Source organism: Mastigoproctus giganteus, chromosome 14 (assembly GCF_048544385.1).
Source record: "Mastigoproctus giganteus isolate SK-2022 chromosome 14, ASM4854438v1, whole genome shotgun sequence".
NCBI classification, from domain to species: Eukaryota; Metazoa; Arthropoda; class Arachnida; order Uropygi; family Thelyphonidae; genus Mastigoproctus; species Mastigoproctus giganteus.
Window position 1 is genome coordinate 27,003,783 of NC_143588.1, and position 13,583 is coordinate 27,017,365.

The 13,583-nt window shown below is 34.6% G+C and overlaps 1 protein-coding gene across 3 annotated transcripts in view; it reads left to right on the top strand.

The window, feature by feature from the left end:
- Positions 1-13,583, top strand: part of Cdc27 (cell division cycle protein 27) — a 472,030-nt gene that overhangs the window by 377,586 nt on the left and 80,861 nt on the right. For all 3 annotated transcript variants that reach the window (XM_090389309.1, XM_090389310.1, XM_090389311.1), the window contains exon 15: positions 3,188-3,391. In XM_090389309.1, coding sequence (XP_090245435.1) covers positions 3,188-3,391 — 204 coding nt within the window. The remainder of the gene's footprint in view (positions 1-3,187; positions 3,392-13,583) is intronic.

The window sequence follows — 13,583 nt, forward strand, 5'->3', positions numbered from 1 at the left end:
TGAACTCCATCCCTTCATCTTTGCAGTAGCGTTCAACTGTCAGACAAAAATAATTTGCGAACCATTCTATAAACAATTCTCTTGTAATCCATGCTTTTTTTATTGGATCGCCAAATTACAGGCAATGTACTTGTTACTCAACCCTTTAGAGCTCTGGGGTTTTCTGCTCTGAACATGAGTAGAGGCTTCAATTTAAAATCCCCAGATGAGTTTCCACCCAACAAAAGTGTTAAACGATCTTTTGATGCTTTATATCCAGGTTGGGCCTTCGTTTTCAACTAAAAAATTCGTGAAGCAATTTTTTCCCCATGAACAGTCCAGTTTCATCGATGTTGAAAATTTGTTCGTCCTTGTGTCTACCTTCCTAGATGATATCCTTCAATTTACTGGGAAATCTTGCAGTAGCATCTTTGTTTGCACTTGCACTTGCACTTTCACCTGAGATACGAACATTATGGTCTCCTCCTCTTCATTTTCTTCTTTTTCCTTCAGTGTGTTATAAAGGCTCATGGCTTTCGCTTGAATGATGTTTTGACTCAAAGGAATTCTCTTTTGATTACAATCTTCTATCCATATCAATAAAAGACATTCCATATTAATCAATAGTGAACCTATTGATTAATATGGAATGTCACTTTATTGATATGGATAGAAGGTTATCACTTTTGTCATGTAAGGTGCTGTAGAAATTCCCTGCTCTTTATACCGATCCTTCTTTCGAATAATTTTTCATATTGATTGCTTCATTCATTCCATTTTCACGGGCGATTTTAGCATATGATGCACTATCTTCATGGCACTTATTTTTTCTAATGTAAGCCAGTTACGTTTAGTAGCTCTACTGCTTTCATTACTTTTCCGTTTTTTGACTCATTGTTTCGTATTTAAAGGGGTAAGAATTAAATTGTGAAATAAAAAGTTTGAAAAGCTCTTACCTTGGCTTGTGAGGATGGAACACCAAGGATAGCTATTGGCACGTGTGCATGTGGGACAATAGAGTTGGCACCGCAGCATATATGTACGCATACCTTGGCTATTATTGTAAATTTTCAACTTAAACTTAGTCATAAAGTTTATTGCTTCCTCTGAAAACTAATAAATTTATTATAAGTTAAGTACAAAAATATAAACAAACAAGAGCTTTCAGGACAATGGAACATTATAGTCATAAAACAATAAACTTTGACTATTATGGAACCCAATACCAAAGGCCTTGTTGTGGACTTAAACTTAATTGAAAACCGTGTTATAGTGAAACCCGTGCTGTTTGAAGCCGTGCTAAGTGAGGTACTGCTGTACATATGTACATAAGTTAATATATTTTATATAATTATGGGTTCTAAAGAATTAAAAAGTGAAATAAAAAGAAAACACTTTACTTTAACTATCTTTAACAAGCTCAAAGTGATAGAACAACTTGAAAATGGTGTTCCTGGAAAAAAAAAATTGCTGAAGAATTTGGTATTGGCCAAAAGGATGTCAGATATTAAAAAACAAAATGAATCTATAAAGATATTTCCTTTAAAATTCAATGTAGGGAGTAATAAAATCAGTGTATCAAATATAGACAGACATAAATGCCAAAAGAAATGTTGCTCAAAGGGGAAAAAAAAAAAAAAAAAAGTTCTTCTTTATACTCCGGCACGACCACCAGGTCAGTACAGTTTATAATAAATCAATCAGTACAAATGTTAATCATATTTAGAAGTCACGGGCTTGAACCCCAGTCCATTCAAAGAGCATGTGCTACTGCACTCGCACTCCTGACCACTCGATTACCCAGCAACTATCAAGTGGTGTTGGCACGCGACACCAGTGCTGATAAATGTATAAAAAGATAAAAGACAATTCATTTATCCATCTATCGATGGATAAATGTATTGTCTTTTTATAGTTTTTAAATAAAGGCTCTACAGTGATATTTTTTAATTTATTTTTATCTTGTATTCTTTGTAATTTTGTATTCTTTCAACTATTATATTTTATGAAATATGGTTAGGTACAACATGCCCTTAAGAAATATCATTAATTTTCCATTTATTTGTTTTCTAAGTTTTTTTTGTCTTTTAGGGCTATCTTTTGCTTCACCAATCCAGATTATCACTTAATCCAGATGACCTCTCCCCCCAGTTACCCCCGATTAGTGATGGTTTACTGTAACTATCTAGTACTACATAATTTCTTATCTACTCTCTTTTTTTTTTTTTTTCTTTTGCTAATTAATCTCATAGGTAATACTGGATTAACTTTTTTATAATCTTTGTCTGCAATATTGATGAAAGTATTTCTTTCAAGTTTAATTTAAAGTCTAAGTTTACTGTAATACAAAGATGGGCAAGGAGTTTAATGATATTTATAGGGTACTCTTTCAACAAGACCTAGATAAATTATGCAGATTGTTTAACATTGATAAATGCAAGATATTGCATCTAGGTAACAGAATCCAAGAATAATACATCAAAAATACTGGACCTCTGCCAGCTCCATTGTTTTTTGACAAAGAGGTGATTATCCTATTATAGAAAGCAATGGTTATACAGTACCTTGAATACTTTACAGGTTGAAACCTCATTTTGGAAAGAATGTAGACAACAAGAATAGCTGGGGTAATCAAAATGATATTCTTACCAAGAAAAATGGAGCTAAATTGCAGCAACTGGAAACCAGATATCTGCATGGAGGCCTAATTGAGGTGTTACAGGCTTAAAAATGGTTGAGTAAAATAAATACTGACAGAATTTTCTCTCTCTCTCTCTCTCAGAAGACACAAACACAAGAGCAGTACAAATTTAAACTGAGAGCATAGTTTCAGAATAGGGGTGCATAAATTTGTATTCAACCAGAGAATAATTTATTGTTACAATAAACTAATAAATGTGTAAATATGTAGTTTTGATAAATCTAAAGATTGTACAAATTATTAAAAAGAATGGGCAGAGAAAGCTAGTAAATGTTTTTCTTTTCTTTTTTGATTATGTATAAGCTTGCTTCCTTCTCATACTAAGATACAGTTTGAGAATTTTAAAATTATTATGGTCATTAGTCTGACTTCCCCTTAAATTTCAGCAAAGCATGAACTGAGCATTTTATGAATTTAAATATATTTATAAAGAAAGTTTCACTTTTTTATGTAATTTATATTTGCTTTGTATTCTTTCAACTATTATATTTTATGAAATATTTTTAGGTACAGCATGCCCTTAAGAAAATGGACATGTCATTAAGCACACTGAATAAAGCCATTATTATGGATCCCAAAAATCCCTTATGCAAATTTCACAGAGCTTCAGTGTTTTTCTCTTTGGACCGCCATGAGGAAGCACTGCAGGAATTAGAAGAACTAAAGGAATTAGTGCCTAAGGAATCTCTAGTGTATTTTTTAATTGGCAAGGTAGGGAAATTTTAAGCTTCCTGTGTGTTGATTATTTTGTAAATGCATACACTCAACAAACAATTTATGGGAACACTATTCAAGGAAATCAAAAACGCAACTTCTTGCTATACAATGACATATGAAATTATGTTAAATATTTAATTAATTAAATAGATTAAATGTATTTTTAATGCAGTATTGCTAGCTCTATCCAGCCAATGCATGCTTCATGTGTATTGTTATGTAAGATGTTGTTGTTATTTGGTTTTTAGGAGCATTAGCAACTAAGGCCATATTGCTCTGGGGGTATGCTGTGGTCTTTCCTTGACCTTTCCACATCCTCCGTATTTGGTAGTGACGGGCTCGAACCCCGGTCTAATCCAGAAGCGTGTGCTACGCACTGCTGCTCCTGCCTACCTGGCTATGGAGGCGCCTATGTAAGCTGTGAATGTGGTGCCACTTGTGAAGTGTGTGTGTGGGGGGGGGGGGGGAGAGAGAGAAGAGACTTAAAAAAAAAAAAAATTTAAGAAAAAAAATCAGATGCACCGAAATGTAACACACTGCTTACATTAACTAACTTGTTGATATTATTCCAGATGTAGAAGGAATAAATGAATTAATTTGGTGAATTAACATGAAATATCGGTCGCTGCTGGGTGTAAGTGCCATGCCTTGTATTCCTTGCAGCTAAATTATGTAAAAATTATCTGGTTATGTATTGTCTCGTTAATTTCCTAGCAAGTTCTCTACGAAACTGTAAATAATATTGTTGAAAATGGAATTTGGGGGAGGGGGATAGACTGCTACCCTACAATACATTTTTCTCTGTTTGCTGTTTGAGGACAGTGTTGACCCTCTAGTTACAGAACCTGGGCTTATCCTCACTTTAGAAATGACTGTGTATTCCAAAAGTCTACCTAAGGTAAAGTTACTAATATTGTTTTTAATCAAATAACATCACCAAAGTGAATCTGTTATTTACTAAACACTCAAAACCACTGTTATGACTAGCTTTAAAGCTATTTAGCTCCTCGTTAGACAACAGATAGTGTTAATTACCTACATTGTATTGAGTGGTGAATAAATGTATCAAATCTAAATGAGCAACCAAGTCATGTGGGTAAGAAAATTTTTTGATTGAACATTAAAGTTTCTAAATTGAGCATAAGCTTAAGCTGTGCCCTTTTCTCAAACTATTTATATACCTGTATTGAAACAGTTCCACACTGTACTGACTTGCTGTGAATTTTTTTTTATTTTTGTGATTAAATGAAACTATCCAGTTATTAGTATATTGAACTGAAACTCAACATAACATTTTACAGCTGCAGCATACACCACATGTGGCAGTTCTAGTTTTTTCTTGGTCAATGAAGCATTCCCATTTGTAATAGATTGTAGAAAAGAACATTAATATGACAGAATTTTAATGTACAGTTTGTTCATTCTGCTGCCAGTTTATTTTATCAACTTGATCAGTGTTGTGTTTTGATGAATGCCCCAGTCTTTTTTCACCTGCACATGCTTTGAGGATCATAGTGAGTGGAAGGATTCATCTATAAAACTGAACTACAAATTTGGGTCATATCTTGTTACAGGCATGAAAGTAAGTTTACTTTATAGATTTTGAGGTGCTAAAAAGTTCCTAAAAATGGAACTATTTCCATGTTTATTTTTTTCATGGAAATAGACATTTCCATGTCAGTTTTTTCGAAAAAAGTTTTTTATATTTATACAAAGTATTTTTTATTCATGTGGCAGTAAGATGTAACAATGAACATACCTGTATCAAACACAGGACCTTTTCACCTTTTGCTTGTACAGTAGGGGCCCCATCATCCGATGGTAATTCGTTCCACAAAACTCATTGTATGTTGAAAATATTATAAGTTAAACCCAATAATACATTAAATTCGTATAATTTGTTCCCAGCAACACACAAAATAGGTATTTCTTGCATGTTATACTTAATTTTTACATTAAAAATGAGTTTTATAAAGATTACTTATATTATGTGTAAATAGTCATAAAACATCTTAAAATAAAAAAAATAATAATAAAAAAAATAAAAAAACAGACTTTAAATGCAGAGCTGATTGAAATCAATGGTGGCGTAGTGGTGGTGGGACTATATCAAGTGTCATGCGTCTTTTCAGTCTTTTGTTTCTACTGGAAAAGAAACTGTCCAAATGGACTGGTTTTGATGACTTTTTTGTAGCTTCCTGAAAGTCCAGTGTCACTCTCCATAATTTTCTCCAACTCTTGTAACTCCTCTGTTGTTAGCTCACACCCATGAGCATCATAAGGTCCTCCACATTTCTCTTCGCCAACCTCCAGACCCATTGATTTACCAAGTGTGGCAATATCATTTGTCAAACACCATCATCTTCAAATGCGTCAACGTTATGAATAATTAAAAACCAGATCTTTCTCCAGGCTGAATTTAAGCACTTGGTGGAAACATCATTCCAAGAACTTACAGTCAGCCTGACACAGTCCATGCTGAACTTTGATCTACAAAAAATCTTTGAGGGTGAGAATTTTCACCAGAGGCATCTGCAAAGCAACTTACGAACATTTTCGTGGTGTAGATTTTCTTGAAGTTTGCAATCACTTGCTGGTTTGGTTGAAGAAGAGGAGTGGTGTTGGGTGGCAAAAATTTGACTTGAAGAGATTGAACAAGATTTGGATCATGGCCTGGCACATTATTCAGCAGGAGCAGTGCCTTCACAGGAAGCTTATTTTTCTCAAGATAACTCTTCGCTGAAGGACAGAAAACATCAAGCTCCCATTCGAAGACATATCCTGTAACCCAGGCCTTCTTGTTATTGTGCCAAAACATTCCCAGCATACATTTGTTGACCTTTTGTTGTTTAAACATTATGGGGGTATTAGAGTGATACACAAGCAAAGGCTTCAGCTTAAAATTGCAAGAGACATTGGCACCCAACAGAAGAATGAGCCTATCTTTTATAGGCTTATTCCCAGGTAAACTAGCCTCATCCTTAGTGATGTACGTGTTCCTAGGCATTTGCTTCCAGAAGAGGCCAATTTCGTAAATGTTAAAAAGAGGAAGATAACCCTCCTGATCAACTAACTCTTGGAATTCATTTTTAAAGGTCTCAGCTGTTTTATTGTTAGCACTAAATGCCTCCCCATGCTTTTTTTTTTTTTTTTTTTTTTTTGAAGCACTTGAGCTGGCTAAGGAGCTCAAAGCATACAGCACGGCCACTGGTTGATGAAGCTTGAAGTTTCAGATTGTCATAGATCTGAAACAATCGTATGAGTGATGTTCTGCATGCCATACGTTGAACGATAACTTTGTTGAACAAAGATGCTAATTGGTTGAGAACAATCATGTGAGTGATGTTCTGTGCACCATGCATCCGAAAATTTCCACCTATGTATCGTTCCAGCTATATCGGAAAGCTATTGGTACCTGGAAATATCATCCGGCCTTAAAATAAAAGATCATATGGATGGTATATCGGTTACTGAGAATATTGGATGTCGAGGCCTTACTGTATTCAGCTTCAGGAGCATCCCTTTTCACCATCCACCAATAATCAAATAACATGGCAGCACTCCATTTACTTTTGTCTCTTTGTTCCATCACTGCATGTCTTGATGGAAGCACTCACCGTGTTTGTTGCTGATGGAACCACAGTTTGACAGGAAGAAATCAAGGTGTGAATGCAAGAAATGAATCTTCAGTGACATGTCACACCTCAGTTTTTCCTAAGAAATAGTGAGATCTTTCACAAGCTGCCTGTAGTTGCTGGCTTTAACATTTCCTAGAAAACCAGTCAAAACATTTTGAAAGGCTTTCCATGCTGATATCTTGCTATCACTAAGGACAAATTTGAACTGTTCATCTTTGAAAAGTTACCTTATTTGTGAACAAATGAAAATGCCTCCCTTAATCTTCTCTGTACTAAATCTTGGGAATTTCTCTTGCAAGTATGTGAATTCAGGACTGTTCACATCCATCGCCTTCACAAAACTTTTCATTAGCCCCAGTTTGATGTGGAATGGTGGAAACAAAACTTTATTTGGCTCTACCATAGGTTCAAATGCTACGTTCTTCATTCCAGGTGTTAGTGATTTTCGTTGAGGCCAACTCCTCTTTTCATAGTGCATATCCTTGGCACGACTATCCCACTCGCAGAGAAAGCAACAATACTTAGTGTAATCCTTTTGTAGTCCTAGTAAAATGGCGATTACCTTTAAATCACCACATTCTGCCATTCGTACTTCTGATACTGTACACCCAAGAGGATGTTCTCTATGTTTGTGCATGTTTTTTTTTTTTTTTTTTTTTGTGGACGGCATACACAAGAGGTATTGAAGCCAGCGTCTTTTGTTTGTTTGGTAGAATTTATCATAGTCTTTATTTTGAATACAAAATGTTGTCACTTTCACAGAAGGATCTAGAAGATTCCACCGTTATAGCCTCGAGGCCAAAAGCTCTGCCTTAATTCTTTGTCAGTTTGAGATCCCTGATTAAGCTTACTTTCTGTGATCTTATGTGGTTCAGAAGGGCTGTAGATGGTGGTTTGGACAAAATGGTGGATCCCTTGATGTAGATGGTGGCTGTACTTGGTGTATATCACGTTGATGTTCATCAGTTTCGTCATCTTCATCAGAGCGTACAGATAAATGGTCGGGTGGGTCAGGAATAGGTAGTACTGTGATGAATTGCATATGGTATATTTGGGTATGTCAATGTCCACTTTTTGTTCATTGCCCTTTTCTAATAGGAGGCACAGTACCTAAGTAACAGTCTGTGACATGATTTGTTGGCTCACTCCATATCATGGGACTGTGAAAGGCATAAAACATCCCTTTCAATTCACCCATGCATTGAGTTTTGATGAACAGGTAGTGCAGTATATGTGTGGAGTCCAGTTCTTGTCTTGGTTGCCTATTTTACACCCAAAGTACAAGAAGTAGGTCTTTTTTTATGGCTCGAGTTAAGGGACTCTTTCTTGAAGCTAACATGACTTCTCCACATACGTAACAAGTCATCCGGACTATTCACACAATTATGGGACATATTAATGTTACATGACACAAATACTGTGAAAAATTTAGGAATCTTACAGAGAACAACTGTTAACTGAAAATCACCCAGTACCTAGCCATATTCGAGGATTACTGCAACAGAGTTGAAGACACATTTGAGGTGATAACAGCTTATCACATGAGCAGTGCAAGGTGACAGTTGCCGAACATGTGATAAGTGCATGATGACACTGAAACTGCGGTTTTACCAAGAGCTATAGTGATAATGTAGAGCAGTGGTCTCCAACCTTGGGCCGCACTGAGTGATTCAAGAAAAATTTGTGTTACATTTTTCATATTTTGTTACATGTAAAAGGAAGTTTCAATTTTCATATTACCGTTTTTTATTTTCAGGCTATATATATATAAAAAAATGCAAATTCCCAATACTTTTGTGTGCAATAAATCTGTCAGTGATTTATTTTTTAGATTTTATTAAAATTATAAAAGTATGACTGACTTTTGTTTTTTAAACTAAATACTTTACTTTTGCTTTTAAATGGTCACTTTATAAAATTTACAACCAGACAAAGTTCACTGCTTTTCAATATTAAGGTGAATAAATAAATATAATGATACACTTAAAAGTGAAAATATTCAAAAAGTTTATTAAGTACAATACACAATAAAATTTACTGAACAAAACTTAACATTTAATGATATGATTGAGGGTGGATATTTTTAGATAATTGTTCAAAATTTGATTGAAAATTTGAGATGCCAATTCTCGATACAGAATGAAGATGCTCATCTCTTATTCTGTTTATTTATAAATATTTATTTGATTTCATGCGTGAAAAAAATTGCTTGCAAAAAAATGGCTACTTTCTTTGTTGATCCAAAAATCTTCAGATGGGAGAGCCTTGTAGAATTAAAGTAGTTTATTTTCCCAGTCTATATACTTATGAACCATGTTGTCTTGAAGATCAGTAATTTCAAGTTGGAAGCTGGGATTGTAGTTTTCTGCCATAGAAGTAAATGGATTCTCAAACAAGCTTATGTCTTTTTCGTGGGATCTTATATCAGCAAATCAACTTTCAAACTTGTCAAAAAGTGAAAACAAGGGGCAATGGAAATATGTTTCTCTTTCAGCTCAGTACAACATTTAAAGTGAACTAAATTGTCTTGCTCAATTTGTGATTTAAATAATAACTTATTCTGAAATGATTTGATGTCACCATACAAATCAGAGACCAATTTTTATTTCCCTTGTAGTTTTAAATTAAGATCATTTAAATGACTAGAAATGTCTGTATGAATTGCAAGACCAAACAGCCACTCCATATTTGATAGTTGTTTTATTGATTTCCTGTTTTTCTGTCATAAAAATATCAATTTCTTGACTCTTTTTAAAGAAATGATATAACACTGCCACAACTAAGCCATTTAACACCATGTAAAATTGCATCTTTGTATTCAACTTCAATATCTGAAATAAATTGTTGAAACATGTGGTGATTAAGGCCATGTGATCTTATAAAATTTACAGTTGAAATAACCACATTCATATAATGTTCTTGGGGATCCAATACTTTCCCACAGAGAGCTTCTTGATGCACATGCAGTGAATTCAAATCGGAGGTTCATCTTTGATATCTATCATTTTCTTGGTTATTCTACCCATAAGCCCAATGTTGCATCAATCATATTTGTTGCACCGTCAGTTGTGACTCTTACCGGATTTTTAATATTTAATCCTAACTTTTCAATAGATTGGCAACTTTTAAAAAAAAGATTTTCACCTGTAGTTCCACGCATACTCTAAGATCAGCTATATCTTCAAATGGCAAAATTATCAATTCCACGTATGAAAATGAGGAGTTGGGATGTGTCATTTACATCAGTACTGTCATTCATGCCACACTAAAATATTTCATTTGTTTTATGTTTTGGAAAAGTTATTGGAAAGAATTTGTTGGAACAAATTCTTTCCAATATCTTCTACTCTTTGCATAATTGTGTGTTGAGACAAACTAATGTCTTGTGTCAGTGTTCGTTTCTCCGGACAAATTTCTTTCACAACTTTCAACAAACACTGTTTAACAAATTCACCATCACTGAATGGTTTACTTTCAAAAGCAATCAAATGTATAACTTGATAACTGTCACTTACAGCAGATAAATTTCTTGACTGATACATTTTCAGTATGTTTCGTTCTATTTTTTTTAAATTCGTTTTGTAACTTTGAACACTTTATGTTGATCATAAGGTTTATGCTTGGAATCAGTATCGCATTAAATTATATTCTTTAAAAACTCACAAGTCTCCTTGCACACCTTTTTCATCGTACTCAATGAAGAAATAGTTTTCAGTATACCTTTGATCAAAAATAAACACTCCAAATTTTTCTTTTCTTTTTTGGAACATTTTTAAGGATGACTTTTTAATTCAATACAGTGAACAAGTTATATCAAAATTGTAGAATTTCACAATATGAAAAGATTGATATGATATGTACATAACTGTATTTAGCATACATATGACTGCACTGAATTACATGTACAGGTAGTTCCCGACTTTACGAGTTAATTCGTTCCTAGCACACGCTCATTAAGTGAGAATTTATTTCCCATAGGCATAGTGTTAAAAATAGGGTTACATTCTCAACAATGAAATTAGTTAGCTAATTAGTTTGTTTGAATAATGATTGATTTATCCAAAGAAATGAAAATGTAGCCTGTAAAATCAAGCAAATTGTAATAATAAAGAAATTATTTATGGCTTACAAATTTTAAAGAATGTTATTCTTCATCATCATCGACTAAATGCACACTCCTTGATCACTTAATATTGGCTCAGCATTCATTGGTTTGTTGCACAAGGAGACATCTTCAGAAATGCTTTAAGATGCATTTGTTTCCGAGATGATCTTCTCTTTTCTTTATAAATTTCAATAGCATGCATAAGCATTTTTTAACAAACCCCCACAAATTGCAACTAACACGATTTGCATGGAGTAACAAGTTTACGAAGTTAAAAAAAAGTTGTTTTTTATACAATGGAAGATTTCAGTAAAGGGGAAACACATTTCACCATAATAACATAAAAAACCATACAATTCCAGCTATCAGTATTTTCTCAAGTGCAATAACATCGAGTTTATGTGCCTCCATAGCCAGGTGGGAAGGAGCAGTAGTGTGTGTCACATGCTTCTTGATTAGACCGGGGTTCGAGCCCGTCACCACCAAATACGGAAGACGCGGAAAGGTCAGGGAATGACCAACGCATATCCTGGAGCAATATGGCCTTAGTTGCTAATGCTCCTAAAAACCAAAACAACAACAACATCGAGTTTACTACCCGTTTATAATTGCTTGCAGTAACAGAAAAGCCCTGACACCTCTGTAACCAGGTGAGCAGGAGCAGCAATGTGTAGCACACGCTTCTTGATTAGACCGGGGTTCCAGCCCATGACCACCAAATAGGGAGGATGCGGAAAGGTCAGGGAATGACCACCGCACTCCCCCGGAGCATTGTGGCCTTAGTTGCTAATGCTCTTAAAAAACCAAACAACAACAGAAAATCCCAATAAACCAGAAACTGATAATTGTTTTTATTGTTTTATGGTTGTGACCTCCAGATATGTGCTTTAGAAAAATATCACAAAGCTGTTCAAAATTGGTTCTAATAACAGAACATATGATAACAATGAGTGTAGTGCATTTTAATGATTTGAATTGGTAACTAATACAATTTACACTATAAAAAAAATTACCTTTTAGAGAGTTTATATAGTGAAAATTTCAACTTCCAAGGTCGTGGAATGAATTACCAAAAGCAATGTGTTGTTGGATTCATATTACGATATTTTCATGATACGATGGTGTCTCCGGAACAAATTAATATCGTAAAGCGGGGTATACTGTATTGCATAGCTACCTGCATGGTTTTAAATGCGGTATTTATGAATGTTAAATATTCATTTTGTGCAATTAATGTTCATATTTTCGATTTTGTTGTTACTTGGAAAAAAACAAAACAACTCATAAACCCGGGAACTCATAAAGTGGGAACTGCCTGTACATATTTGACACAGTTGAACTTGATGCTTGCATGTTTGTGCACACAGTGGTGTGACTCTCTAAAATGCTGTTTTAGTTTATTTTACATGCGGGCCATATAAAAATTATTCACAGACCATATCTGTCCTGCGGGCTGTAGGTTGGACACCACTCATGTAGAGTAACTTGCTAATATGGGAAGCATTCAAAGAACTTATCTTGGAAGCTACTAGGCTTTACATATCAATTAAGAAATATTGTTCAAGGTTTAGGCCTAAATGGATGTCAGATGAACTAGTGAGACACATGGCAGAGAAGAAAAATGCATGGAATACTTATAAATTAACACCTGACACAGAAGCCTATGATAGATATAAGCTGGTCTGTAACCAAGTCACAAAGGTTAGGCAGGCAAAGGCAGATTATGAGAAATCTTTGGCAAAGGATGCAAAGAAAAACAGCAAAGAGTTCTTTACTTATGTAACCTCTAGAAGGAAGGGGATGAATCAGATAGGTCCACTTGATATCGATGGTTCAACTGTTCATGATCCTGCTCAGGTAGCTAACAAACTAAATCAATATTTTGCATCTACATTCACAGGTGATCTCATTTCAAGAAGGATGAGGAGTTATTCAGGAAAGGGAATGCCAGTGATGAAGTAAACACTGGCAGTGAGCTAGATGATATTGTAATAATTGAGAGTAAAGTGGAGGAGAAATTGTTGAAAATAAATACAAGAAAGCACCTGGGGTGGATGGGATCTATCTAGTTATATTAAAGGAGGCAGCAAAGGAAGTAAGCAATCCGTTAGCCATAATTATGAGAGCTTCCTTGGACTCAGGGGAGGTACCCACAGACTGGAGATGTGCAATGTGACCCCAATTCACAAAGGAGGATCAAAGGCTGACACAAGTAATTATAGACCTGTGAGTTTAACTTCTGTTCCATGAAAATTAATGGAAGCACTGGTGAAAGAAGCACTGCAGGATCATCTTGACAAGAATTCAGTTATAGCTCAGACACAGCATGGTTTTGTTAAGGTAAGGTCTTGCCTGACCAATTTGATTGGATACTATGATGTAGTCACAAAAGAATTGGATGCAGTGAATAACTTTGATATTATATATTTGGATCTTAGAAAGG